Below are 26220 nucleotides of genomic sequence, written 5' to 3' on the forward strand. Positions count from 1 at the left end.
TACAATTCTGCATCCAGGTCTCATTCTCTATAGAGATTATCATTCATTCATTTACTCATTCACCAAAGTTCCTTCTTCATCAGAATCAACTGGATATTTGTTACATGTTGGTGTCTTAGCTAGTTGCAGGGTGGAGTGAGGAGTGAGGCAAAGTCCTTCCCTTCACATCCAGTGGGGGTGACACCAACATATCAGGAAGCAAAGAAGGGATTTCAGTCCAGGGCAGGGAGGTGTGGATCGGCCACTTGAGGGGGAGGCCTGGGCATTCCCAGCACTGACTCTGATTGTCACTGCAGGTACTTTGGTTCTGGAGTGAAAACAGGTTAATTCTCCATTTCCTTTCACTCCCCAGGCCAGAATCTTTCCCTCTGAGCTGAGGATGCCTAAGAAGAGCAGATCTGAACCAGCAGCTGGTGTCAGGGTCTGTATGCATGCGACAGGCCCTTGGAGTGGAGGGGAGGATGGGCTGGGACTGCAGACAGGTCTTGGCGTGACTCAGACTGGACAGTCCTGGTGTGTGTGACTCTGTGTGAATGTGCCCCTGTAACTCAGTTCCCCTGAATAAAACAGGGTAGATGGTGAGTGGTCTCAGGCTTGCCAGGTTGTCTGTGGATGACCCTTAAATCTCTCCCAATTTCCTGACCTAAAGCTTGGAACAGAGGAGCTGCTCCAGCTAACAGCCTCTATTACAGTCTGTGTCCCTGACAGAGGACGCCCTGTTCTGACCTCTGGTGAATGAGGGGCTGCAAGCAGCATCTTCTCTCTTGCTCCCTGGGGACCCTGACCTTCCTCTGGAGTCTCCTATGTCCCCCAGGGCAGGTAGCTAATGGCCTGGGGATCTTGTCCACAGGTGCTCTCCATTCATAGTCTCAGGTGAAGGGCCAGGCTCCACTTGTAACCAGAGGTTGCTGTGGAAGCTGAGCCCTGGCTGGTGGCCAGGTTAAGATCCTTGTGACTGAGGCCTCTGGGATATTGTGGCTCCCAGTCAGCCCTGCCCACAGACCAAACCCAGCCTGACCCAGGCTCCCCAGGGTCCCTAGGACAGGGTCTGTGGAGGGATTGCCACTTTGAGCTCTGTGAGGTTCCCGAAGTGCTCCCTCAGGTCAGGCCCTGTCTGAGCTCTGCAGGGTCTTTCTCAGGGTCATGGTCATGGGGAGAGGTCCAGGAAGCTGGACTGAGACTGGTCTCTTTCTGCTGAGTTACTCCCATCAGACTGGTACTCTGTGGTGAATGTATGCAGGGCTGGAATCCGGGAGGGGAACTCTGATCTTAGGAAGTCTGTCCCCACCGTGTGTGTCCTGCGCTAAATGCCCAGCCTGGGATGTGATGCAGAGGGGGACAGAGGCTGAGTCCAGGGCTGTCAGTCCTGTGTGTGAGGAGAATTCACCCCACCTGACACCTAGAGGGCAGAGAGCAATCACTTACGATATACAGTGAGCTGGCCAGTTGCTTTTTCAGTCAGAAAATCCTTTTTTGTGACAACTATGGTGTAGTGTCCTGTGTCGTTCAGGGCGACCTTTTGGAACAGCAGGGATCCATTGGGGTATATTGTCTCTCGACCGCTGTGTGCAGGCCCAGGGGTAAATTTTTGAGTCTCTATTAAAAATGCTCCAATTCCACGGCTGCTATCCACACTTTCCCCTCTGAACCAGGAATAACCTGCAGGATTCTCAGGCAGGTTGAGGACAAGGAGAAGCGCACCCTTCCCTTCAGCAGCATTGACTGATGCAACAGTGAGTCGGGCAGTGCTGGGCGGGCTCCAGAAGGTTAACAGTGAGACTAGGAGGAAAGAGAGAAATCAATCTGTATTTGGGTCTATGTGTTGGGAGGGAAAGACGAGGCCCAGGGTCCTGGGCAGGTGTCTTCATCTCAGCTTTAGTGTGTGTGTGAGTGTGTCTCCCACGGTCAAGGCCGCCATTACTTCAGCACCTCTCAACTTGTTTCCTCTATTTCGAATGCTTTTCTCCAGATACTGCCCAGCTCACCCCCTCACTGCCCTCAGACCCCTGCTGACACTCAGGGGCATCCAAGGGGCACCTTCACTGACGACCTCCTTTAATGACCCTCTGTCTTCACTTTCTGGCTTGCCCTGGCTCTTTTCCTTTTGTGGCACTTAGGGGTACCTGACCTCACACCTAGATCTTTCCTTGTCTGTCTCCTCCCCGTAGAGCGTGAGCTCCATGGGGGCAGGGGCTTGTCTGACCCTGTTGCACCCCCAGTGTCTGCAACAGGCTGCAGGTACCTGTGGGGCAATGAGGAAGTGATCCCAGGGTCCTGCCCCTCTTGGGGTGTATTTACCCATTTATGAGGCTTATGGTTAAAAAAACTGTTGTGCCCTGGTTAAGTTGTTCTTGTGTCACCCTGACATAAATTGTCATTATTATCATAAGTATTCAGAAATTGCTTCTCAGTGATGAATAACTTTTAAAATGTATTGGAAGTTTTCCTGCCTCTCACCACCTTCAGATCATGAGATTTCCCTGTTGCTGAGCCCCTCCCCCATCCTACTCTGCTCCCCTGTCCTCTCCCCTGAGGTCTCAACAGAAGCCCTCTGTGCCCTCTCACACCCCTGTTTTCCCCAGGGGACCCAGCCAGTCTCTGTCCCCATCCTCCCGTCTACCCCAGGGATTGCCCTTCCTTACTGGCCAGCAGGAGCCCCTGCTGGGGGACCCGTCCTCTGCGGGCAGGGGCTGACTGGGGCTCCATTGGCGTCTGCTGTCTGCTCTGTCCCTCCCTCTGTGACAGGAGCTTGGATTCCAGAAGTCCAAAATCACACGGGCTCCGCTGTCCCGAAGTGTGCGACCTGCCCTCTTTCTCCAGCCGTGACGAGCCTGCTCGGGGGTTCCGTGGCGCTCCCCAGTCATGTGGTTGGGGTGGAGTCTCTGCCCGGGGACCCCCCCCCCCCCCCCCCCCGCCCCATTCCCGCCTCCCCTGTTTCCTTTCTTCCCTTCTTGTTCCGTCTAGATTTTAGACACTGGGACCTGCTGAGGCCTCTCTGCCTTTTTCCGAAGTGGTTCTCCACCCTTCCACCCGCAATCCTCGTGCGTGCACAGGCACGACCTGTGTGGACCCGCACAAGCCTGGGACAGCGGGAGGGGCGTTCCCCAAGGCTGCACGTTGGGTGCAAGGTAGCGTCACCTTAGGCTTTTTATTCCTAACGTTTTTTTTCTCTTTTAGAAAAGGAGTCCTGAGGTGACATCAGGAATTCTTGTCACAGGATGTCACCCCGCTGTTCATAGATTTATCTGTGGAACTTGGTGAAGATTGTGATGCCAGGTGACTCCATAGAAATGCTGTTTCCCTGCTTCCCAGCTTCCCGCCTAACATGGAAGCCCAGCCTGACTGAGACCCCAGGAGGTGGGGGTCTGGCAGCCCCTCCCCCTCTCTTGTGCCCTGGGAAGGTCCGCAGGTCCCTTTACAAATGCAGACCCTGGCTCTGCAGGGGTGCAGTGGGCCAGAGACTCTGCATCTGACAAGCTCTCAGGGGAGCTTGATCTTGCTGGCTTGTGGAGCTCACTTTCTTTCATTTACCAAATATTTAATGAACTTACTCTGCTCTCTTGAGTCCTTTTAAGAAACTGCACATACAGCAGTGAACAAAACACAGAAGTGAGAATCCAGTGATTGTTAATAAATCCATCGGAAGGTTTCATTTGACATTTCTTGTAAACATCTAAACTTGTTCATTAAAAAATCACAGGAGCCCAGGAGCACATTCCAATAGCTCACCCTAATCCTTCCCTGAGGACAACCCTCTCTCCCCAGTGCTGGTCTCTGCTGTGTCCTGGTTTGGGGTCTGTCAGCACCATACAGAGAACCTCAGGGTCCCTTAACCTGGGGATTGCTTCTGTCTGTGACACTAAACCCATCTAGGCACCAGGTCCCCCCAGGTTCTCAGATGCTCTGGGGAGGTGGGTGACCTCCCAGTAGGAAGGTCACAGAGGTGACTCTGGGGTGAGAAAGGGTCAAGCTGGGTGATGACTGGTGAGGGGACCCACCCTCTGTCTTCAGGTGTCACCAGTGTGGTTTCTGCTTCTAAGGACAGAGACCCAGGACTGGGTGTCTCAGAAGGACCTGAAGTTCCCAGGTGTGAAGGGAGAGGTGTCCTGCGTGTCCTGGCAATAAAGATGGTGGTGGGCGGTCTGGTGGCTGTGTGCTCCCTGGTCCTCAGGGGACAATTTCAGGGAGACCCTCTCTCTCTGTGCCTGTTGACTGAGCCTGTCCATGCGCTCCCTGACCATGGGGACAGCCTCTGTCCTCTGCCTGGGGACTTGCCTGTGGTCACCCAACCTTGCCCACAGGTGGTGCTAGGAAGGGAGTGGGTGGCAGCACAGGGACCCCTGGCAGAGCAGGTGCTCCCAGACCCCAGAAGGAGGGGGTGGGACAGAGCAGGCGTGTGGGAGGGGCCCAGACAGGTCTGAGGTATGGAAATCAGGCTCTTTGCCTACATCCTTAGCCAAAGCCAGGTTCTTGTGTGAGGTTCCTGTGTTTTCTGTGTGTCTCAATGTCGCCCCCTAGAGGGCATGGAGACGAGGCCCATGTCAGAACTTCACCAGGGATGCTGACCAGGCTCCAGAGGGTGGGAGCTGACACTGAGCCCTGGGCAGAGGTGGATTCTCACCACTAGGCTGAGTGGCCAGTCACCCCAGTTCCTGGTCACTGTGATCCCCAGGCCTTCTGAGTCCATCCCAGGGCCGAATGATTCCAGTGGGAGACAGGAGTTGTTCAGAGGGATCCTGACCCAGTGTCAGGAAAACTGTCCCCCAGGGGCATGTGTTGTCTCAGAAGGAGCTCTTTGTCCCTGAGGTTTCAAAGGAAGGGCCAGGTGAGGGGTCTCCTGAGTGTTTCAGGAGCAGGCTCAAGCCTGGGGGCTGGTCCACAGAGATGGCCCTGTGTGTCCCCACCACAAGTCATCAGTGTCCCTGCCTGTCATCTGCTCTGGGATCCCCACAGGCCCAGGAGCTGGAGCAGCTCCACATGGAGACTCGGGCAGGGGGTGGGGAGGCCCTGTGGAACCCTCAGCCCCTCTGCATTAGAAGCAACAGCAGATCCTGGTCCTCCTGTCCCATCATGCACGGTGAGTGCCCCTTGTTCGCCAGGACACCATGGGCTGGCTGGTGAGATGTCTGCTGGGGACCACAGGTGAGTGTCCCCCTGGACCAGGGACCTTGTGGAGGGGAAGTCACCCCTGGTTCTTCTGTGGTCAGGACGGACTCCCCCCTTCCCTGGTGGTGACTCACCGGGTGGAGAGCCCAGGGTTTGGGCCCTGTCAGGTCTCTTTGAGGAGAGAAGGACTCAGGCTGCTGCCCCGCCCCCTCCTCAGGAGACGTCACTCACAGGGTGGAGGTGGGGAGGGCTGTGGTTTTCCGGGAATAAGGGGGTTCCAGCCCCTCTCTGTCAGGAGGTCCCTGTCCTCCGTGGTGACTCTACAAGGAGGACAGGCCTGTCCCTGTGACAGCCGTGGGCAGTTGGTGGCTTTTTCCCATGCTGTCACCAGGGACTTGGTGTCTAAGGAACATGCTCTGACCCCAGGTGTCACACGGGTGACAGGTGTCTGATCTGTGGTTTCCTCATCCATTTAATGGGCATTTACTGAGCTTCTGTGACATGTCAGGCCCTGTGTTGGGCCCTGGGAACTGCACAGAGAAGAGAACATAGGGGCCCTGTGCTCATGAAGGTTACTTTGTAACAGAGAAATTGTCACTCACTGAAAATATGGAAGGAAGGAGTCAATTATTGAGAGACTGTGAAGGGAAGTGTCTGGTACGTCTGGAGCATGCATGTGAGTCTCAGCTGGTCTGGGGATCTCAGAGAGCCCTTCTGAGAAGGTGGCCTTTTGTCTGTGACTGACGCATGAGTGAGCATTCACCCCTGGAAGGAGGTGGAGGGTGTGTTGGGAGCAGCTGCCTGCAGAGGGCCAGCCTTTTCTGGGGAGACACCTGGCTGGATGCAGGAGCTGACAGAATCCTTGTGGGGAGAATGGAAAGTGAAAAGGATTGTGGACAGAGTAATGCTGGTGAGGGTCTCAGACTCTGCTGGGCTGTGGGTGCTGCTGATTGGGGCACGGGGTGGTGCATCAGTAGCACTCTGGGGTGGCTCCCAGCTGTGGAGTATCTCTTCTGCCCCCTGGTGGACAGGGATGGAAGTGTAGCAGTCACCAGGTTTATTTGACATCAGACCAGCTGAGACTCACATGCGTGCTCCAGACGTACCATTTCATATGGGTCAAGTATATCATGTTCATGCTTTGGGTCCATGACCTAGTCTCTGTTCCTGTAAGTACATTGGCCCTGCCTCTTCCCTCAGAGAGATGGTACCAGGCTCACAGTTCCAGGAATGTGTATCCATTTGTGTTTGTCTCCAGCAGGCTACACTGAGGGTGCCTCTGGGTGGAGTGGTGTGTGGCTGGGGTGCTGGGTGGTGGGTGTGTGGGGAGAAGGAGGAGCAGGAACCAGGGGTGTCAGGAGGGGGAGGACTGTGTCAGGGGAGCAGAGGGGACAGGATGATGAGTCATGGTCCCTTCTCACTCCCAGGGCCTGGCGCCCAGGACAGGGACCCTGGTTCTGGGGACACACAGCACCACACACTTCTCTGTGGTCCTGATTGGGTGAGTGGAGCTGCTTCTTGTGCTGTTAACCATGACCTGGGCTCACACATGCCCTGTGCCCATGGCTGAGCTGCCAGGAGTTGGGTCCACATTGATCTGGGGCTGTGGTTGGAGCTCTGTGTCTCATGGGCTGTGAGGGTGAAGTCCTGGTGCTGAGCCTGCCTCCCACACACAGTCCCACCCAGGGCCCAGGCAGAACCCCTGATGCTTGTGTGCCTCTCCTCCCCCTCCCCCTTCCTGGGGGTTCTGTCCTGCACTCCTTCTCCCTGGGCTCTGTGAGCAGCCTCAGCCAGTGCCTCCCCTGTTCCCAATCCAGGCAGCTGTCCTTGTGGTTGCTGCCCCCTCACCATCTCTGTGCTCAGCAGCCTGTCATTGCTCTGAGCCCTGACCCCAGTGAGGGAGGAAGGAGGGAGCTGGAACTGGCGCTCTCCAAGGTGCTGCACTGTCTGGAGAGCTGAAGAGCCAGGGGCCCTGATGTGTCCATGGAGTCACTGCTGTGTTTCTGGTGCAAGCCTCTCTCATTTACCAGAACTGATCCCTCTAGGCCAGCAGAGCATGGTGTCTCGGGCACAGGGGCCAGGGCATGTGCTAGTGGATTGTTAGAGGTAAGAATGAGTGGTGTCTGTCCTATTCCTCCTGCTGATCCCTGGACCTGTGATTCCTGGCTCTGGGAGAAGCAGCATCACCTATTCAGAGCATATGTGTTTTCCTGGAGTACCTTCCCCCAGCCCTGCCAGGTACAGTCACCTAGCTGGCGCTGTCACTGAGTTTCCAAAAGGCCATTTCACTTTCCTGTGAAGCCAGCTGTTTGAGGATGGTGAGGCCATTGGCCTCCATGGGCAGGAGCCCACTGCTGTGTTCCATGTGCTGTGAGGTGAGGCCCTGGTCAGAGCAGTGCCCTGTGGGGAACCGAGGTGCAGGACAGGCCCTGTGGTCAGTGGATGGCAGCTCCAGCAGCAGCACGTGTGCAGGGAAGGCAAGTCTATGCCTAGAGTAGGCGTCTCTTCCAATAAGAGCAAAATGCTCCTGTTCTGGGCACTCCCACCAGGACTGGTGGGTTGCACTTGGATTATATTTTCCCTGGCAGAGGCCATTCTAGTGGTCTCCACTGGCCTTTGCCACCATAACAGCCCTCACCCCACAGGTCAGGGACCAATACAGGGATTCTGCCAGCTGTGGGGGACACATTTTCCAGGTACCCACTCCAGACCTGGGGAATTCACCACAGGGTGGGTGTGGGGACCTGCTTGGCCCCCTGGGAGATGAGCCTGAGCTGAAATCCCATTGCTTGCCTGACCTCCATGAGCTCCTAGTCCGACTGGGGGCCACTGTGTCACCTTAGGTGTCTTGCAGTCAGTGTCAGTTCAGAGCCAGTGCCCAGTGGTTCCTAAAGGCCAGATTGCTTCTTTTCCCCAGTGCACTGACACCCTGGTAAAGTCTCTTTGGGAAAGACTGGAAGAAAGAATAACAATATAAATTTCAGGTAGTGTACTGAGGTCTTTCCTCCAGGGGACCCAGTCTTCCTTTTCTCAAAAAGGGTTTATGTATTTATTTGCAGAGAGAGGGGGGAAGAGAGAGGGAGGGAAACACTGGTGTGTGAGAGAGACATCGATTGGCTGTCTCTCACATTCCCCCAACCCCACCTGGCCCCCAACCCAGGCATGTGCCCTGACTGGGAATTGAACTGGGGACCTTTTGGTTCTCAGGCTGGTGCTCAATCTCTGAGCCACAGAAGCCAGGGCCAGTCTTCCCTTCATTCAAGGGCTCTAGGTCTGAAAACGAGCCCACGTCTGGGAACTGATTGAGGGGTCCCCACACTCTGTTCCTACCATTCACGTTAGACTTCTGTGCACTGACCTAGGACTCTTCTGCTTATACAGATCGAGAGAGAATTTAGCAGACTTCTGATCTCTCTCATTCCAGGAACACCAGGCTCAATGAGCCAAAGCCCCTGGTGTCTGGGAGTCAGACCATTCTGGTTACTGCTCTGACCTGCTGTCCCTCACAGTGACCACGGCCCACCTGCCTTTGGTCATTAGGTGCTGCCTCTTAGCCCTGCTACCTCAGGACCCAGGTGCCCCCTCAAATTTAGGTTTCCCAGTCAGTGGCCACAGTTCCCAGTGTAATTTCTGGCCTGACGGAGAACAGCCGTCACTCAGCTCTTCCAGGTGCTGGGCTCCCACACACACTCACAGCTCCTGGTCATGGTGAAGGGTGCGCCCTCCAGACTCTCCCAGGCAGGTGAGCAGGTCTAAAATGATAAACCCACACCATCAAGTCAACCTCCCTGAATCCCTTCCACCCTCCCTGAATCAGTGGTTTATTCTCTGCTGCACAGGCCTCCTGGTTCTGTCAGAGAAACAGGTACAGACGTAAGGCTTAGCAGTGCCCTGGTGAGCTGCGTGGGGGAGGACTTGGAGGTACCTTTCTCTGAGAAGTCCTTGAGGCACCCCAGCCCACAGATCCCAGAGTCCTAGGTGCTCCTGGGGTGGCTGATGAGAGTGGGCCAGGTGAGGAGCTGCCCATGGACATGGCTCTCTGGTCAGCCTGGCAAGGTCAGCCTGGAGGGTCCACTCTCTGGGTGTGTCTGTTTCCCTTGGGCCCCACACTTCCTATGCCTTTCAGGAAGTGTGGGGCCTTTGTGCAGAAGCTCTGGACCTGAAGGGAGCCTGGCCCAGGTGACAGGGGTCACAGTGCATGGAGGTCGGGGACAGAGGACGTGGGTGTCCTTGGGGCCCTCACTGTCAGCTGCTTACTGAACTGGGTTTGGGGATGTGCTGGTGGCTAGGGCTGCCTTAGTCCAAGGCCCAGTGGAAAGTCACCCTCTTTACATGTGAGCGGGAAAGCATCATGGACCTGGGGATGAGGGAGGAGGACAAGAAGGGAGACCCCTTAGCAGAGGAGGGAGCCCCCTTGTGTACCCCCAAGCTAAGGAGGAGGCAGATGGAGGGGATCCTGGTAGGAAAAAGGCCCCACAGGCTTCTGGGAACAGAGATACCCAAGGGTCCGTGTCAGAGTGAGCCCAGCCTGGACCCGAGTCCCGGTGCCCATGGTGGCCCAGCCGGGAGGAAGTGCTGAGGCTCCCTGGGCTTGTTCACCTGTGGGGAGAGAGCAAGGAGCAGGAGCTCTGCCGCGTCTGCACGTAGAGCAGACTGCCCCCGGCCGCATGCAGACAGGACACGTGTCCCTCAGCTCAGCTCTCCCAGGAGGTGCACACGGAGACAGACGTCACTTCTCCTGGGGCAGGATCACTGTTCCGGCAAAGACACATCTATTGTTCTGTTGAAGGATGGTGGTCAGTCTCCTCCTAAAGTCACTTCACGATCAGGGCACTGGAGGACATTTGTGGATCAGTGAGTCTAGCAGTGCCCTGTGTGTGTGTGTGTGTGTGTGTGTGTGTGTGTGTGTGTGAGGGGGACAGGGGATGGGTGGGTGTAAGGGTGTGACATACACCATGTGTCCCCCCGTATCACCCTCTGGGTGACACAAGGGGACCTGTACCCTCAGGTAGCCCTGGGACCAGGCAACTCACCAGGGCTGGGATTAGTGCTGTGGACAGCAACCCTGGGCAGAGATGGGTTTCGACCTTTCACCTGCAGTGACCCTCAGGGCAGGACCCTGTCACCCTGAGTCTATCCTGCAACACAGAACTCTGGTAACCAGATGGACCACATTCCTCTGGCCCCAGACTTTAAAATGGCTAAAAAAACAATGAATTTCAGGTTATGTGAATTTTACTTTAAAACAATCAAACATTTAGGAGAGAAACCCATACATTACTGTGTAAAAACTTGCACTAGTACACAGTGAGTTTGTGTAAATGTGTATTTCTCCACACCCTTGGCCAGTGCATAGTAGTTGCTGGAGCAGAAGTGTGTCCCCCATTTACCCCCTCTCCTCCCCATGTTCACTCTCTGACACGCACAACCACTTTCCTGGGCCGGGGCCTGTGGAGCAGCGATGGGGCCACAGAGGAGCACAGCGGTCTCATCCTGCCTGTCTCTCGGGGACTCAGGGATCCACAGGGCGCATGACACGAGCACAGGAAAGTGCTCCTGGGTGGGTCACAGCACAGAGGAAGGGTCAGAGGTGGGAGTTCAGAGGGGCCCACGGTGTCCCCTGTGGGGGTTGGGGGACCTTGTGGCAGGATGACCAGTGAGGGGGCTGCAAAGAAGCAGGAAAAGCAGGTTCGTGGAGAAAGGGGAGAGGGCATTTCAGGTGGGGGCTGTGTGTGTCGACACAGGGGGGCAAGAGCAAGTCTTTAAAAATTTAATTTAATTAATTTATTTTTAGAGAGAGGGAAAGTGGGGGAGAAAGCAAGGAAATAAAAATCTGGCATGAGAGAGAAGCATTACTCGGTTGTCTCTCGCACACACCCCAGCCAGACACTGACCCTGCACCCTGGGCGTGAGCCCCGACTGAGAAGGGATCTGGCGACCTTTCCCTTTGTGGGTGATGCCCAACCAGCTGGGCCACACCCATGCGAAGAGCAGGTGGTGATGGAGCAAGAGTCGTGAGGGTGCAGGGTGTGTGGACTTGGGGTGACAAGGAGCAGGGGAGCGGGAGGTCGGGGGCACAGTGAGATGACCACATGGTGGCTTTTCTGAAGAGCTGACCTGTTCTGTGGGTCTTTCCCCCAGAGCCTGGGCTGCAGGGGGCAGGGGGCTCAGCACCCTGGGGAGGGGCTGAGAAGTTACCCCATCAGGTGCCCAGCACCGTGGTTGCTCCTTCCTTGCTCATACTTGTGGGGGCAGCAGCTGCCCCACATTGTGTTTCCTGGGCCCCTACCAGCACATGCAAAGGGAGAAAGGCTGGGAGCTGTCCGAGGTCCTGAGTTCCAGGGGCAGAGTGAGGACAGCCCAGCGCCTTCCTGGCTGGACAGGGGCTCCTGGGACTCTCATCCTTCCCTGTCAGTAGGGTCCCCACCGCAGCTCCTCTCCCCCAGGAAGCAGGGATGGGGGTCGGGCTGACTCAGACAGAAGACTTTCCCCGTGTGCCCCGGGGAAGAACAGGCCTGGAGTTTCAGGTGAATTTCTGCGAAGAGCAAAGTCCCATGAGCAGGAAAAGAGCCAATGAGGGAAGGGTCCTCGTTATGCAGATCCTTGTCTGGTGACCATGGGAGGGTCACAGAGTGTCCACTCTCTCTGGAAGTCCCTCCTCCCTCAGGGAAAGGCCACGAGATCTGGACATAAATGTTAACATTTATAAGTCTCCTCAATAGGGGAAGGCACTGCTCTCGCCCCCTCCCCTCAGAGACCTTTAGGAAATGTCTCTGTGCTTGGGGAGTGTTTTGGCTCCATCAGGGACTTGGTGGGCCTTCCAGGATGTGGTGAGGGGTGAGAGGCAGTGAACGTGGGGAGGGCTCAGGACTGTTGACATAACAAGGAATTTTCCACTAGATGCCAATGTCTGCTCCTCAGAAGAAGTGAATCAATTATTTTTCTTTAAGTCCCACATCCTCAACTGACAAAGGATGTATTTGTTTACTTGCTTGTCTTGTGCCCCCACCCCTGTCAGAAAGGGGCTCCGTGAGAGCAGGGGCTGCTGTGTGCACAGGTGAGGTCTCCGTCTCCATCACCAGGAGCAGCCACGAGCCTGACACTCGGACAGTGTTTCCAGGTGGAAAGGGCCGCACAGGAGAGTGTCCCAGGGCCTCTCACCTGGTTTCTGATCTGTAGTTATTATTCTGTCCTTATTTAAATGACATTCTGCTGCAAAAGGTCTGTCTCTAATTTTTTAGCTCATCCTCTTCACAGTTTATCCTTACACTTACAGAGTGTGTGGATGTAGTTCAGTGGTTCTCACCTGCATGGATTCTTCTCACCAGTGATGTCAGGCAGTGTCCGCAGGTGTGTTTGGTTGTCAGGACTGTGGGTGACCTGTTGGTGCCTCCTGGACAGAGGCCAGGGATGTGGTCCAAAGCTGAAATTCCTTCTGCAGAACAAAGTCTTCCTCTGTGAGTTTACACAAGAAACAATGTGACAATCTCTGTGATAATAAAGCAGGAGCCTCTTAACAGTTGATGAGAACAAATATGTATGTTCAACCTGGGCAAATGGGGCAGGTGGGGAAGGTGAGGCTTCCTGGCAGGTCTGCACCCCAGGGAGAAGGCAGGGAGGAGTGGGCAGGCAGGGGGAGGGCAAGGGTTTGATAGGAGCAACGTCTCCCCAGAGTGCACAAGAGGGTTGTTCATGTGCAAAGGGGTCCTGCCTGGGCACCTCCAGGGATTTCACAGAAGCCTTGGGCCCCCAGCATCCAGGCAGATGGGCCCGGAGCCCCCATGACGACCATCACCTCACTGGTGGCTGGGGCAGGGGCCTGGGAGTGCTCGCTTCACAGGAGGGAAAAAGTGCAAGGCAGCTGAGGTCTGAGCTGGGGTGGGGGTGATGGGGACACAGGCCACATCTGGGTGTGGTGCCCTTGGGGTTGGCAAAGGTGGGGACTGAGGTGTTGAGAGGGGTGGGAGGGCAGGGTTGGGGGTGCTGCAGCTGTGACTGGATGGGATGACAAGTGCCCCCAATCTTCTGTCAGGGGCCCCAAGTGGATTCCATGTGGGAGGGGCAGAGTGTCCACAGGCAGTGCAGAGCCAGATGCTGAGGAGCTGAGATCTCGTGATTCCAAATAGACTTCTTTGCTTGGTGGGCTCCGCAGGGAAGGACTGGGGTTTGGAGACCTGGTAGTCCTGTCGGTGGGAGCTGGTAGAGGTGACCCATGGTGGCCCGTGACCCAGGGCAGTGAGATGAGGGCCCAGCAAGGTGAAAGCAGGTGGGACCTGAGTGTCCAGAGGTTCCTGGAGGGGACCCAGCAGGTGGGTGTCTTCAGTGGAAAGTGGGCACCATCCCCCATGTCCCCTGCTGTAGACTCAGGTCAGGCCTAACCCTGGAGTGGAGCCCTCAACCAGCTGAGGGTCTGGGCCCTGGGCTGGTGCATCTGGGCAGCAGCTGGTCAGAGACGAGGATGGCAGGTGTCAGGTTGTGTCTCCTCCTCCCACACAGGAGTCAAGGCTTCTGCTCAGAGGCCACCTGGGCTTAAGGAAGGGACCCTGCATTTTTCTTATTTGGGGCTTCATATGAATGGTCTCACCCTACCCCACCTCCTGCCCTCACTGTGGGACTCTGGAAGCAGAGGGATCGTCATCAAACCTTGGGCTCCTATCTCATTGCCTGAGGGCTCAGCGCAGCTTCCCTGGCCCTGAGGTGTGGGTGCTGCTCTGATGGTGGGACCTGCAGACCTGGGCACCTGCTCCAGCAATACCAAGGGGCCCTCTGTGCTCAGTAGAGTGATGTCGATTTATGTGGATTCTCCTACAAGTTAATCTTTATTAGGTTCACACAGATCATCTTCTGTGAACACTGATGTGATTTCTCTCTGTGTGTTTCTGTCACTCATCCCTGTGCTCAGAGTCACATGTTCACCAGAGCTGGGAAGCACTGACTACTGTGGAAAAAGACAGGTGTCCAAATGCTGGTGGTAATGACGATGGCACTTGAGATGCAGGTCTGTTCAAGGTGGGTGAAGGCAACTGTTTTCCCCTCAAAATCACGTGCAGAGGGCACCTCCTGGACCTGTCACATGGTGGGATATGTGAAGGACAGAAATAGAGGTCGGTAACTTAAATGTCACAGCCAAGAGTGGACAACAGGGTCTGCCCAGAATTGAGAATGGATGGATGACTGGTGAGGACACGACACTGACACCAGTCCCCTACCTGAGGGGGCATCAAAGGTCCTGTGGTTCAGAGGGACCTGGGGGTGGAGGAGGGGTGCTGTCAGCCCACAGGTGTGGGAATCGAACCCAACACTGTCTAGTCACCAACTGAGTCCGTTTTGGGTGTTCCTATGTAAGGTCTGATGGCACAGCATATGAGTCTGAGAATATGGAGAAACTTCTGTGATGTAATAGTCCTTTTTTTAAAAAAGATTCTATATATTTTTTAGATAAAGGGGGAGGTAGGGAAGAAAGGGAGGGAGAAAAATATCAATGTGTGAGAAAATCACTGATCAGCTGCCCCTTGCACGCCCCCAACTGGGGACCTGGCCTGTAACCCAGGCCTGTGTCCTGTTGGGGAATCGAACCAGTGACCCCTCGGTTCACAAGCTGCTGCTCAACCCACTGGGCCACACCAGCCAGGGTAAGAAATATTCTTTTTAATAACATAGTTCTTCCAAATGACAGTAGGGATCCTGCATTCATTGCATTCACTCCTGCTAAGACGGTAAGGACATCGGAGTAGACGGTGTGATGACGCTGCGTGTGCATCTGCCATGTGTCTCCTCTCCCCTGTGTCTGCAGAATCCCCCTCATCAGCCTGCAGCACAGCCCAGTGCTGTCGCTCTGACCTGAGGTCACATCTGTGATCACCCCAGTCCTGCAGCTGCTGAGCCACAGGCAGACATCAATTCTCACCTCTAAATGTGCCTGCAACTGACAGATGGACTTCTGGTGGATTAAAGTTAATTTTTCTTACATCATGAAGAAGTCTGTTTCTCCCTTCTTCACTCACAGAGAAGTGCAGGGTGTGGTTTGGTCAGTTGATGTTGGAGATAGTGCAGGCCAGTGGTTCTCACCCAGGGGCGATGGTCCCACCTTTTCTCCCCTTTCCCCAGGACACACAGTGATGTCAGAGGAAATGCTCTTCACACTCGGGGTGTGGGGTGGAGAGTTCCACTGGCATCTAGTGGGCAGAGGCCTTGGGATGGTGCTAATCTTCCCACAGCACACAGTCCAGCCCCCAACCAGAATCACCAGCCCCAAAGGTCCCTGTTGAGGATACAGAGAGTCCTGCTGAGTGTCCTGCCCCCAGCGCTCCCAGGAGGCCTCCCTGGCCCTGCTGTTCTCATTTCTCCTGACCTTGCCTTCCTCCACTTCCCATTCTATTGTATCTTCCATTCCTGTTCTTCTGACCCTGAATGTGCCCTTTGTCTAAGGTCAGCCCTAACCTCTCAACAATCCCTCCAGTTTACTCCTCTTCTAGGAGGAACCATCCACTAGAGGGCGCTGAGATCCTGCACCATTTCCATCACCTGAGAGAAATAAATGCAAGTGTTTTTACTGCCACAAACCCCACCCTCAAATACTGTTTAGATTTGTTCAGGGTGGAACCCAGAAGCAACTCCAGGACCCAAGTCACTGGGGGGAGGGATGGACAGAGTAGACTGGACACTCAGGGCCCTGATGCCCCACCCTGTCTGTGGGCATTGGGGGAGGTGACAGTGAGTCCATGGCCTTGGAGAATTGGGTCACCCCCTACCTGTAGAGTTGGGTTACCCCTTACCTCCCCACAGTAGAATACACAGCCTCTCCCTTCATCTGAGACCTTGGAGGGGCAGATGCCAGCAGGAAGGGTGTGCAGTGTCCCTGGACATGGGGTTCACTCTTAGCAGGAGTCTGCCTGGACGGATGTCTCCAGGAGCAGGTGTGCCTGGGAGCATCTCTCTGTATCCCGTATCAATGGTGAGTCTGCTGTGGAGAGAGATCTTGTCCTGCATGGGGCCCTCTGTCACTGAGTCTCAGCCCAGGGGGTCCCTGTCCCTATAGAAGATTCGTGTCCCTGGTTCACACAGTTACCTGCAGGAGGTACCAGCCAGATGGGCGGTGCTGGAGTGAGGTCTCTAGATGGGGTAGAACCTGCCTGGAGACGGCCCCTTTGTTCAGGCTGCACCCTGTCCCAGAGTCTCAGCCTGAGACCTGGGCTCTCCGGTCCCTTCTCGTCCCACTCGGAGCAGGACAACACAGGGAGATTGCTCTGTGTCCAGAGCCTCTCGTCTCAGTGTTACCACTCACATGTGGGATCTCCCTGCATTTCCTTTGTCATGCCAGAGTCCCCCTGGAGTGGGGACAGAGCTCGGGTTCCATGTACTGGATTTCTCAGTCTGAACAGGACATTGTTTCCTGGTCTGCGGACTGAATATCACTGTGAAGGACAGCTGTAGCAAGAAGGGGTTCTGTTTTACCAAGGACTGGGACTGTAGGCATAAGAAGGAAACTCTTTGATATGGCAAAGGCCATACAGGAAATTCCACATCGAACACAGTACTCTGAGGAGAAGTAACAAGGATGTTACTAAGATTGTGAACAAGACACAGATGCTGTGTTTGCTAATTATTCATGATCATACTGGAAGTTCTGGCTGGAACAAGAAGATAAAATAAAAGGCATCCAAATTGGAGAGAAGGAGAATGTTGACTTTGAACAGATGACATAATCTTACATGTGCAAACCAAGATTTTGCCCTTGTCACCACACGGAGAATACCTGTTAGGACCGGTGATGTCAGTGAAGTTGCAGGAAACAAAACCAACACTCAGCATCACTTCCATTTTTTTACAGCAAAATAAACAAACCCAAAATGAAATTAGGAAAAACAGTTCCATTTACAATGGTGTCACAGAGACTAAAATACTATGAAATAAACTTAACCAAGAAAGTAGAAGACATGTACACTGGAAACTAGCAAACGCTTCCAGAGGAAAGTTAAGAAGAAAGAAAAAAAAGGAAAGACATCCAAACTCATGGATTGGAAGCCACCAATTATCTACATATTTGATACAACCCCTGTCAAAATCCCAATGACTTTTTTGCAGAAATAGAAAAATCCACCCCAGAATTCATGAGGACTTTCAAGGGATCCCAAAAGGTTGCAATGATCTTAAAGAAAAAGAATAACATTGGAGGTCTCAAATTTCTGGATTTCAAAAGTTACTGCAGAGCTCAGAGAATAGAGCGGCACAGGCATGCAAATTCTCTCCATCAAAAGACACGATCAAATGGTTTCAGCAAAGGAGCCAAGACCACTGAATGGAGATACTGCATCTTTTCAGCAGAAGACGTTGAACAACATGTGCAAGGGAACAATAGAAGTGAACTGCTCTCTTATATCATGAACAGTAATGAACTCAAAACAGACTGAATCCTAAAAATAAAACCTGAAGCTATAAAATTCTTTGAAGAATATATATGGGGAAGCATTATAATGTTGGATTTAGCAATGATTTCTTGAGTTTGACATGAAGAACATGGGTGAAAACATAAAAAGAGAAATTGGACTCTGTCAAAATGAAAAACTTACATTCATCAAAGGACATAGTCGACAGAGTGAAACGTGACCTAGGGGACGGGCAAGATGCTTTGCAAACTGCGTGCAGGAGGAGGGGTCCATAACCAGAATAGACAAAGAGCTCCCACAACTCAGCAGCAACCACAAAACCAAGTAACATGATTAAAATAATGGGCAAAGCACATGAACAGACATTTCTCTGAAGAAGACACACAAATGGCCAATAAGCACATGAAAAGGTGCTGAACATCACTGTGATTAGGAAAGCACAAATCAGACCTCTCAGGTGGGAGTTGTGGTTGTGATGCTAGGTGTGGGTAAGTCTGCTGTGCAGGTAACAGGGAGAACAGTGCCCTGGGTGGCACCTGTGAGTCCTTCAAAGGCTTCTGCAATCAGAGTTGGCACCTGTCACCTCTCAGCCAACTTAGGTTCTTAACAGAATGAGGCGGGTTTGCATATCTCAAAATAAACACATGAGGACCTGAGCACTCAGCACTCAGAGAACATAAGGCTTTCAGCCCTATGTCTGGGGGAAAGCACAGATGCTCTCAGGGGTCAGTAGATCAGCAGGGTTTTGTTGTGAGAGAACAGAGCACTCGGAGGACCTGGAGTCAGCGACCCGCTGACTGCCTGGCCCCAGGGGCCATCCCTTCCAGCAGCACAGCCCTCCACCACCCAGCTGAGGTGTGTCTCTGTGAGGCACCACTTCCCAGGACATCCTGGAGTCTGGTGTGAGCAGAAATAACACATAAGGACCAGGAGCAAGCCGGTGGTCAGCTGACCAGTCAGGCCCAAGGGCCAAAAGTGGGTCAGGACTTTGTAGGTGAGTGTGACTGATATGAGCCAGTGAGCCAATAAATGACAGAGCAGAGTCCAAGGAATGATCTAGAAAAGAGGGAGGGTGAGTCAGGCAGGACCCGACAGTGGCAGCAGAACCCTGTGATCTGCCCTTGGTTATTAAAGTCATTCTCCCTCTGCTGGGGGCAGGAGACGGTGTGTACAAATGCAGAAGGGGTGAGTGAAGGAAAGAGAAAGGCATGGATTTGCCACAGTTGTGGCCCTTGTGGGCCATTTATATTTGTTAGGTATGAGAGAAATGTAAAAAAGAAGTTAAGCCCTGGCTGGTGTGGCTCAGTGGATTGAGCATGGAGCTACAAACCAAAGGGTTGCTGGTTCAGTTCCCAGTCAGGGCACATGCCTGGGTTGCTGGCTAGGTCCCCATAGGAGGCATGTGAGAGGCAACCACACATTGATGTTTCTCTCCCTCTCCTTCTCCCTCCCTTCCCCTCTCTAAAAACAAATAAATACAATCTTTAAACAAATAAAAAATTGAAGCCAAAAGATTTTTTAAAAAGAAGTTAACATTCTCCCATAAGTCACAATTATTATTAAAACCTCAAGGACCAAGACCAATTGTAGGAAGCAATGTTTCTCTAGAGATCAGCAAAGAGTCTAAGTAAGACATGGTTCTCATCTCTGAGGTGGGGAGGAGGTGGGCAGGGATTCTGTCTCCTGTGGTCTGAATTCCAGGGACTCTGCATTTAGTTTCCAGTCTCTAAAGAGATTTTGAATCATTCATTCATTCATTGACTCCTCTCTCTTCCATGAAAGATGAGTTGAGTGCTGGTCCCCGAGCTGGTTGCCGGTGTGGAGTGAGGAGTGAGAGGCAAAGTCCTTCCCTTCTTATCTGTGGGAGTGACACCAACACATCAGGAAGCAAAGAAGGGATTTCAGTCCAGGGCAGGGAGGTGTGGATCGGCCACCTGAGGGGGAGGCCTGGGCATTCCCAGAACGGAATCTGTTACTGCAGGTACTTTGGTTCTGGAGTGAAAACAGATGAATTCTCCATTTCCTTTCACTCCCCAGACCAGAATCTCTCCCTCTGAGCTGAGGACACCTAAGAAGAAAAGATCTGAGCCAGTGGTTGGTCTAGGGATGTACACACACCACGTTGGGCCCTTGGGGTGGAGAGGGGAAGGGGCTGTGGCTGCAGACAGACTGCCAGGGACTCAGAGCAGCTGCTGCTCATGGTCTGTTGGGGCTGGACTGAGACTGGTCTCTTTCTGTTGAGTCACTCCCATCAGATTGGACCTTCTCTCTGTGGTGAGTATGTGCAGGGCTGGAATCTGGGGAGGGAACTCTGATCTTAGGAAGTTTGTCTCCACTGTGTGTGTCCTGCACTAAATGCTCAGCCCCACCCTGGGACGTGATGCAGAAGGGGTTGTCCTACACACTTTCCTCCTGTACCAGGCATAGTCTGCAATTTTCAGGCACACTGTGGACAAGGAGAAGCACACCCTCCCCTTCAGCAGCATTGGGTGGCACTGAATGAATAGTGAGCTGGGCAGTGCTGGGCAGGCTCCAGAAGGTTAACAATGAGACTAGGAGGGAAGGAAAAATTGATCAATATTTGGGTCTATGTATTGGGAGGGAAAGATGAAGCCCTTGGTCCTGAGCAAATCTTTTCATCTCAGCCTTGTTCTGTGTGTGTGTGTGTGAGTGTGTCTCCCATGGCCAAGTTCAGCAGCACTGCCACCATTACTTCAGCATCTCTGAACCCACTGCTTCCTCTGTTTCCAGTGCTCTTCCACAGGTGTCTACCTGGCTACCCACTCACTGCCCTCAGACCCCTGCAGACACTCAGGGGCATCCTTGAAAGACTTCTCTCTTGACCACTTTTTCTGGAGACCCTGTCTTCACTTTCTGACCTGTGCTGGCTCTTTGGCTTTGGTGGCACCTGTGGGTACCTGACCTCACACCTAGATCTTTCCTTGTCTGTCTCCTCCCCACAGAACATGAGCACCATGTGGGCAGGGGCTTGTTTGACCCTGTTGCACCCCCAGTGCCTGGGACAGGCTGCAAGCACCTGTGGGGCAATGAGTGAGTGGTCTCAGCACCCTGAATGACCCTCCTGGGGTGTACCTGCTTATTTCTGATGGTGATAAAGAAAGTTTACTGTCTCTGGTTAAGTTTTTCTGGTATCACACTGATGTAAATTATTCCTTTTATCACCTGTTTTCAGAAATCACTGCTCAGTGATGACAAACTTGTAAATCCTCCTGTAATAGAGGTTTTACTTCCCCTCACTCTTCCAGGTCATGAGATTTCCCTGTTGCTGAGCCCCCTCCCCTATCCTACTCTGCTCCCCTGTCCTCTCCCCTCAGGTCCAAACAGAAGCCCTCTGTCCCCTCTCAGAGCACTGTCCTCCCCAGGGGACCCAGTTAGTCTCTGTCCCCATCCTCCCGTCCACACCCAGGGATTGGCCCTGCTTACTGGCCAGCAGGAGCCCCTGCCAGGGGACGTGCCCTCTGTGGGCAGGGACTGAGGGGGATTCCATGGTGTCTGCTGCCTGCTGTGTCCCTCCCTCTGTGACAGGAGCTTGGATTCCAGAAGTGCTCAGGGGCCCCACTGTTTAGATGGGTTAGAGCTGCTGTCCCTCCTCCCTGTGGGTAGATCTTCCAGGGAAGGAGCACCCAGGCAGTCAGTAAACTGGGGGGTGAGGGACTGTGCCTAGTACCTCCTTCTCCTTCCCCCAGTTCTGCCTCTCCTCTCCCCTCCTTCCTGTTGCCCACATTCATTGACAAGGTTGATGGGGACCCATATCCTGAGAGACTGTCTCTCACTCACTCTGGTGTTGACCTCTGTTGTGTCCTGGTTTTGGGTCTCTCAGCACAACACAGACAGCCACAGGGTCCCCAAAAGCAAGTGACTGTATTGGTTTGTGACACAGAAACCCAGCTGGGCACTGGGTCTTCCCCACCTTCTCTCATGCTCTGGGGACATTGGGTTATCCTCTCAGCAGGAAGGTCACAGAGATGACACTGGGGAGAGAAGGGGTCAAGTGGGTGAGGACTGGGGAGAGGGACCCCCTCCTATCTCCCTGGGGTCTAGCCTGGGCTTAGCTTCCAGGGACAGATGGTCAGGACCTGGGGGTCCTAGCAGGAGTGGTCCCTAGAGTTATGAAGTGTGACTCTGTGTGTCCTGGGAGGAGAGGTTGTGGGGGAGGGTCAGCTGGTCTGTGGGGCACTGGTCCTAACTCCCTCTACAGTCAGGGGGCTCAGTCCTGCCTGGTGCTGACATCACCCTGGATCTGGATCAGGGGTTCTGGGCCTGTTCAGGACCCTGTGTGAGAAGACCAGGTGGTGCCAGGAGGGCCCACAGCAGGGAGTGGAGCTGCTCACAGCTGAGAGGTGAGGGTGGGTGTGGTCAGTGTCCTGGTCCTGAAGGAACTCGTCCCTCACACCTGTGCACACCTGTCCTCCTGACTTCCTGAGGGTCCAGAACTGAGGTGCAGGGGAGAGCCATCAATGGTGCCAGTGTCTGTGTGTCTTCCAGTGTCCCGTCCATCTGGTCTTCAGTTTCTGCTTCATTGATTTCCTTCCATCCCTGTGAGCACTCCCTGAGCATTTCCTCTGTGCCAGCACTGGGCTTGACCTGGGGTCACCACGGAGACAGGCCTGAGTGAGTTGAATCCTTGGAGCAGGGAGCCAGGCACTTAGTCAGCAGCTACAGGAGGGACTAGTGAGTGATAATCCTGAGGGAGAGAGAAGGGCAGCACCTAGTGTGCTGGGAGGATATGAAGACTTTTCTGGGAACATCCCCTCTGTGTTGTAGGCAAGACAGTGGCCTGGCCCTCAGGGGCAGGGAGATTCCTTGAGGCTGGAGCACGGTCACCCTCTGAGAGATCCCTCCTGAGTGCAGCAGTCGGCCGTGTGTGGGCAGTGCCAAGAACTGATGTACAGCCACTTACAATAGGGTCATGATTCATAAACTGGAACAGAGTCAGGTTTTCCCGGTGATAACATCCCCCTGGTTGTGTCTTTCTCATGTGGAATAGGAACAAGTGGCCTTCCCACAGTCCCTTCTCATGGCGTCCACCCTGCTGCAGCCCCAGGGAGCAGCATCCCGAGATCCCATCTGTGGTGCTGAGGACACGCAACCAGGGCTTGTGTGCTGGGAGCTGGGAGCTGTGTCTGCTTTGTTTTCATTGTTCACAAGGAGCTTTACTGACAGGAAGAGGTGGAGGGGCCTGCTGGCTGTGTGGAAGGGCCACTGCCTCCCTCCCTTGGAGGCAGGAGGGTGTTGTGGATGTCACTGCAGGAACTGACCTCAGAGTCAGCAGGACCAAGTCCAGGCTGCCCACAGGCAGTTCATGGTGGAGGAAGATGATGGACTCAGTCTGGAGAGGGGTGGTAGACAGAACAAGGGCCTCTAAAGTCCACATCCTCATTCCTAGAATCTGTGAATATGTTGCTTGATAAGAGAAACTTACAGATGAAAGATCATGTGATTGGGAATTTAACATTGTTCATCATTGGGCGTATGGAAATCACAAGGGTCCTGTCCTCATAAGGGACAGAGGAGGCAGGAGAGGCAGAGACCCAGAGGGAGGTGTGGTGGGGGCAGCAGAGCCCAGGGGCTTCAACATGCTGTACTGCTGGCTCTGAAGATGGAGGCGGGGCCACAAACCCCACAATGCAGGTGCCTCTAACAGTTTGAAAAGGTGAGGACACCAGGAAGAACCTCCAGAAAAAACCAACCACGTCCACACTGTGAGTTGTGCTGTGTGACTCCACGAAGTGTGTGGTGATTGGCTGCAGCAGCTGCAGGAAACCTGCAAGAGGCATCACCTTGTCTAACCCAAGCTTGTGTGCACTGGGTCAGGGAGAGGGTCAGAGCTCCATTGTGATGCGAACCTTCGATGGTTTGTTACTCTGTCTCATCTCATGACAGATGATGCTCTGGCAATAGGAATGTCCTGTTGACCTTTGATTCTGCGTCTCTGTGTTGGGCCAGCTTTGTTGTGTGAACATGGGCACACTGACCTGAGTGGACCTATATGGGAACAGCACCCATCCTGAGCCCTCAGGGAAGGACTGAGAGCTGCAGGCCCAGGTGTGCAGAGGAGGCTGTAGATGAGGTGAGTGTGGGAGGAGCTGGGTCAGATGCAGGCGGAGACATTTGGTCCCATCTCCATGGGGTCCTGGGTGAAAGTTTGTGCGTGCAACAGCTGGACGCTCAGTTGTGGAAAGGACGCTGTGTCAGTGAGATCCAGGTGCAGTAGGAGAGAGGGGGCTGATGGGAAGTGGGGGCTGAGGTCATGGACAGGCCAAGGTGTGGCTGCTCAGGGCAGGAGTCCTGGGTCCTCTCCACCTTGGCTATTCTGACAGCCTCTGTCTGTGTCCCCCAGATGTGAAGATGACCTGAGGGCTGGCCTTTGGGTGAAAGCACAAACTCATGGACAGAACTCAGGTCCAGGCAAGAAAGGAGGAAGGACACAGGACTCTGGGAGACTCAGAAGGGGCTGTGCATAGGAATATGCCCTACCCATGGGTGCAGTCCATGACCCCACAGAAGGATTGTTGCTCATCTTTGTGAGAACATGAGATGACCCCTTTTGGGTGCTCCTGAGACACAGGACACAGGTGCAAAGGGACAAACCCTGGGAAGTATTTATGGCCTGGTCCCCGGGGCCGTGTGAGGACAGCCCAGGGCTCTCCTGGTTGGTTGCAGTTCCTCTCATGTCTGTGATTCTTCTATTTTATTTTTTATTGGCTGATTTGAGAGAGAGAGGAAGGGAGGGAGAGAGATAGACAGATAGGTAGATAGATATGTAGATAGATAGAAACATCGATTTCTTCTTCCACCCATCCATGCATTGCTTGGTTGATTCCTGTATGTGTGCCAACCGGAGATTGGACCCATCTCCCTGGCACATTGGGACATTGTTGCAACAAACCATGCAACACGGGCAGGGCTTGCACAGGGCTTCTGCTTTAGCAGGCACCTCCCACCTCATTTCCACACCACACCCTCTTGCCTCTCCCAGTAAACGGAATAAGGGGCCTGGGGTACCTTAGAGATGTTTTCCCTACATGACCCTGGAGAGGACGACCCAGAGTTTCAGGTGAATTTGTACTAGAGGGTGTTCCTTCTCATAGAAAAAGGAAACGAGAGGAAGGTCCCCTTTATTCGGATCACATAGGTGGTCCATCAGGGTCAGGGTAGCCTGTCAGGACGTTAGGAATTGGGAGGTACCCCCACCTCGGCCCCAGGTCCCTGAATATCCTCCTGGCTCAGGGCTGGTTCTCTGGCTCCAGCTGCAGGTCCCGACCGCCCCCCCCCCCACCCCCCGCCCCCCGTGTGGGTCTCAGGCTGTCCCTCCCCACAGCCCTGGAGGAACAGGACCAGGAGGAACTAGGAGGCCCCGTCGTCGGCTCTGGGGCTGATGCGGCAGTACACGTCTGTGCTCGGGTGCAGCAAGTCCTGTGAGGGAAGGAGAGGCCCCTGAGCCCTGCAGCCCCCTCAGAACAAGTGCAGCGTTTCCCAGGTTCACCTGGGCCTGCCTGTGCTGGGGGTGCCTGTCCCTGGGCACCTCCCTCTCCCCACCCTCAGTTTGCACATTATGCTGCCATTTCCCAAACATGGAGCACAGCCAGGCTTGGGCTGGGGGCAGGTCCTGGGCCCCTGTGACCTGCAGGACAGAACGCTCATCACCCACACTCACCTCGTAGATGGGGCCGGCTGTCCTGGTCCCGGGGAGGGGGCCCTGTGCAGGGGGCAGAGAGAGGGCATCAGGGGACAGGGTGGGAGGCCATTTGTGCACAGGAGTGACAGCTCTGCCTCCTGAGCAGCTGTCCCCACACCTACCTGTCACCCTGCACCCCAGTTTCAGTCCACGCTGCACCCCCCTTGCCCTTGTTAACCTGGGAACCCTGTCTGGTGCTCTCAGTGCTTGTTCCGCCCCATGCTGGACCCCAGGGTTCCCCTCAGGCTGCCCCAGGGAACCAGGGCAGACTCAGGACTGGGTGGGGGTCTGTCCTTGACGTGGGTGCCCGCTCCCTGACAGGGTGGGGTGGGCCTTATGCTGGCTGCTCTGGGGATGGGGTCTGTGCTGCATGGAGAGTTTGGATGGTGCCCCTGCCCTGAGCCTGCACAGCCGGGGGCCTGGGTGGAGAGATGGGGAGGGGACAGACTCACCGGGGAGGTGGAGGCTCCAGAGGGACCCTGGCCTGGGAGCAGAGACAAGTGTTAGCACCTACAGGTGAGGATGCTTCACCCATCGTCCTGGAGGGGGTGGGTCTTTGACTCCCAGACAACCAGGGGTGACAGAGCATCTCCCAGAAACAGACCCCCTGGCCATTTTCAGGTTCAGTGAGGGAGGTGGTGACACATGACACAGCCCTACAGGTCAGGGGTGACAGGTGATCAGGGTCCCTTGTGCTGAGAGATTGTTGAGAGCCCCACCATGAAGCCCAGGGAGGGGTCAGAGCCCGAGGGGGACAGGCAGGAGAGGACACTATGGGAAGGTCAGGTGTCCAGCCTCTCCCATGCTGAACAGACACTCACCAGGGGTGGGTGCTGGGGGTCGGTGCTCTGTGAGGCCTCATGGTTCACTGGACCTAGGAGAGGTCAGACTTACTGGTGAGGGGAGGAGGGAGAGCTTTGGTGTCACAAAAGGGGAGAAGGAGGGTCTCCATTTCCATCAGAGGGTGGGGACCTCTCTCCACTGTTTTGGAAGGGGAGGTCCCAGGAGAGGGAAACTGAGGCAAGGCCT

General features: G+C 54.5%; 2 protein-coding genes across 3 annotated transcripts in view; both read right to left on the reverse strand.

The window, feature by feature from the left end:
- LOC118497667 (carcinoembryonic antigen-related cell adhesion molecule 1-like) overlaps positions 1 to 21085 on the reverse strand; it is a 746496-nt gene extending 725411 nt beyond the window's left edge. For both annotated transcript variants that reach the window (XM_036012848.1, XM_036012847.1), the window contains exons 1-2: positions 20937 to 21085; positions 1426 to 1779 (exon numbers count right to left, since the gene is read on the reverse strand). In XM_036012848.1, the coding sequence (XP_035868741.1) occupies positions 1426 to 1779; positions 20937 to 21000 (418 nt within the window). In that variant the 5' untranslated portion in view covers positions 21001 to 21085. The remainder of the gene's footprint in view (positions 1 to 1425; positions 1780 to 20936) is intronic.
- LOC118497666 (carcinoembryonic antigen-related cell adhesion molecule 21-like) overlaps positions 1 to 26220 on the reverse strand; it is an 834765-nt gene that overhangs the window by 730606 nt on the left and 77939 nt on the right. The window lies entirely within an intron of this gene.

This window comes from Phyllostomus discolor, chromosome 12 (genome assembly GCF_004126475.2).
Source record: "Phyllostomus discolor isolate MPI-MPIP mPhyDis1 chromosome 12, mPhyDis1.pri.v3, whole genome shotgun sequence".
Classification (NCBI taxonomy): Eukaryota; Metazoa; Chordata; class Mammalia; order Chiroptera; family Phyllostomidae; genus Phyllostomus; species Phyllostomus discolor.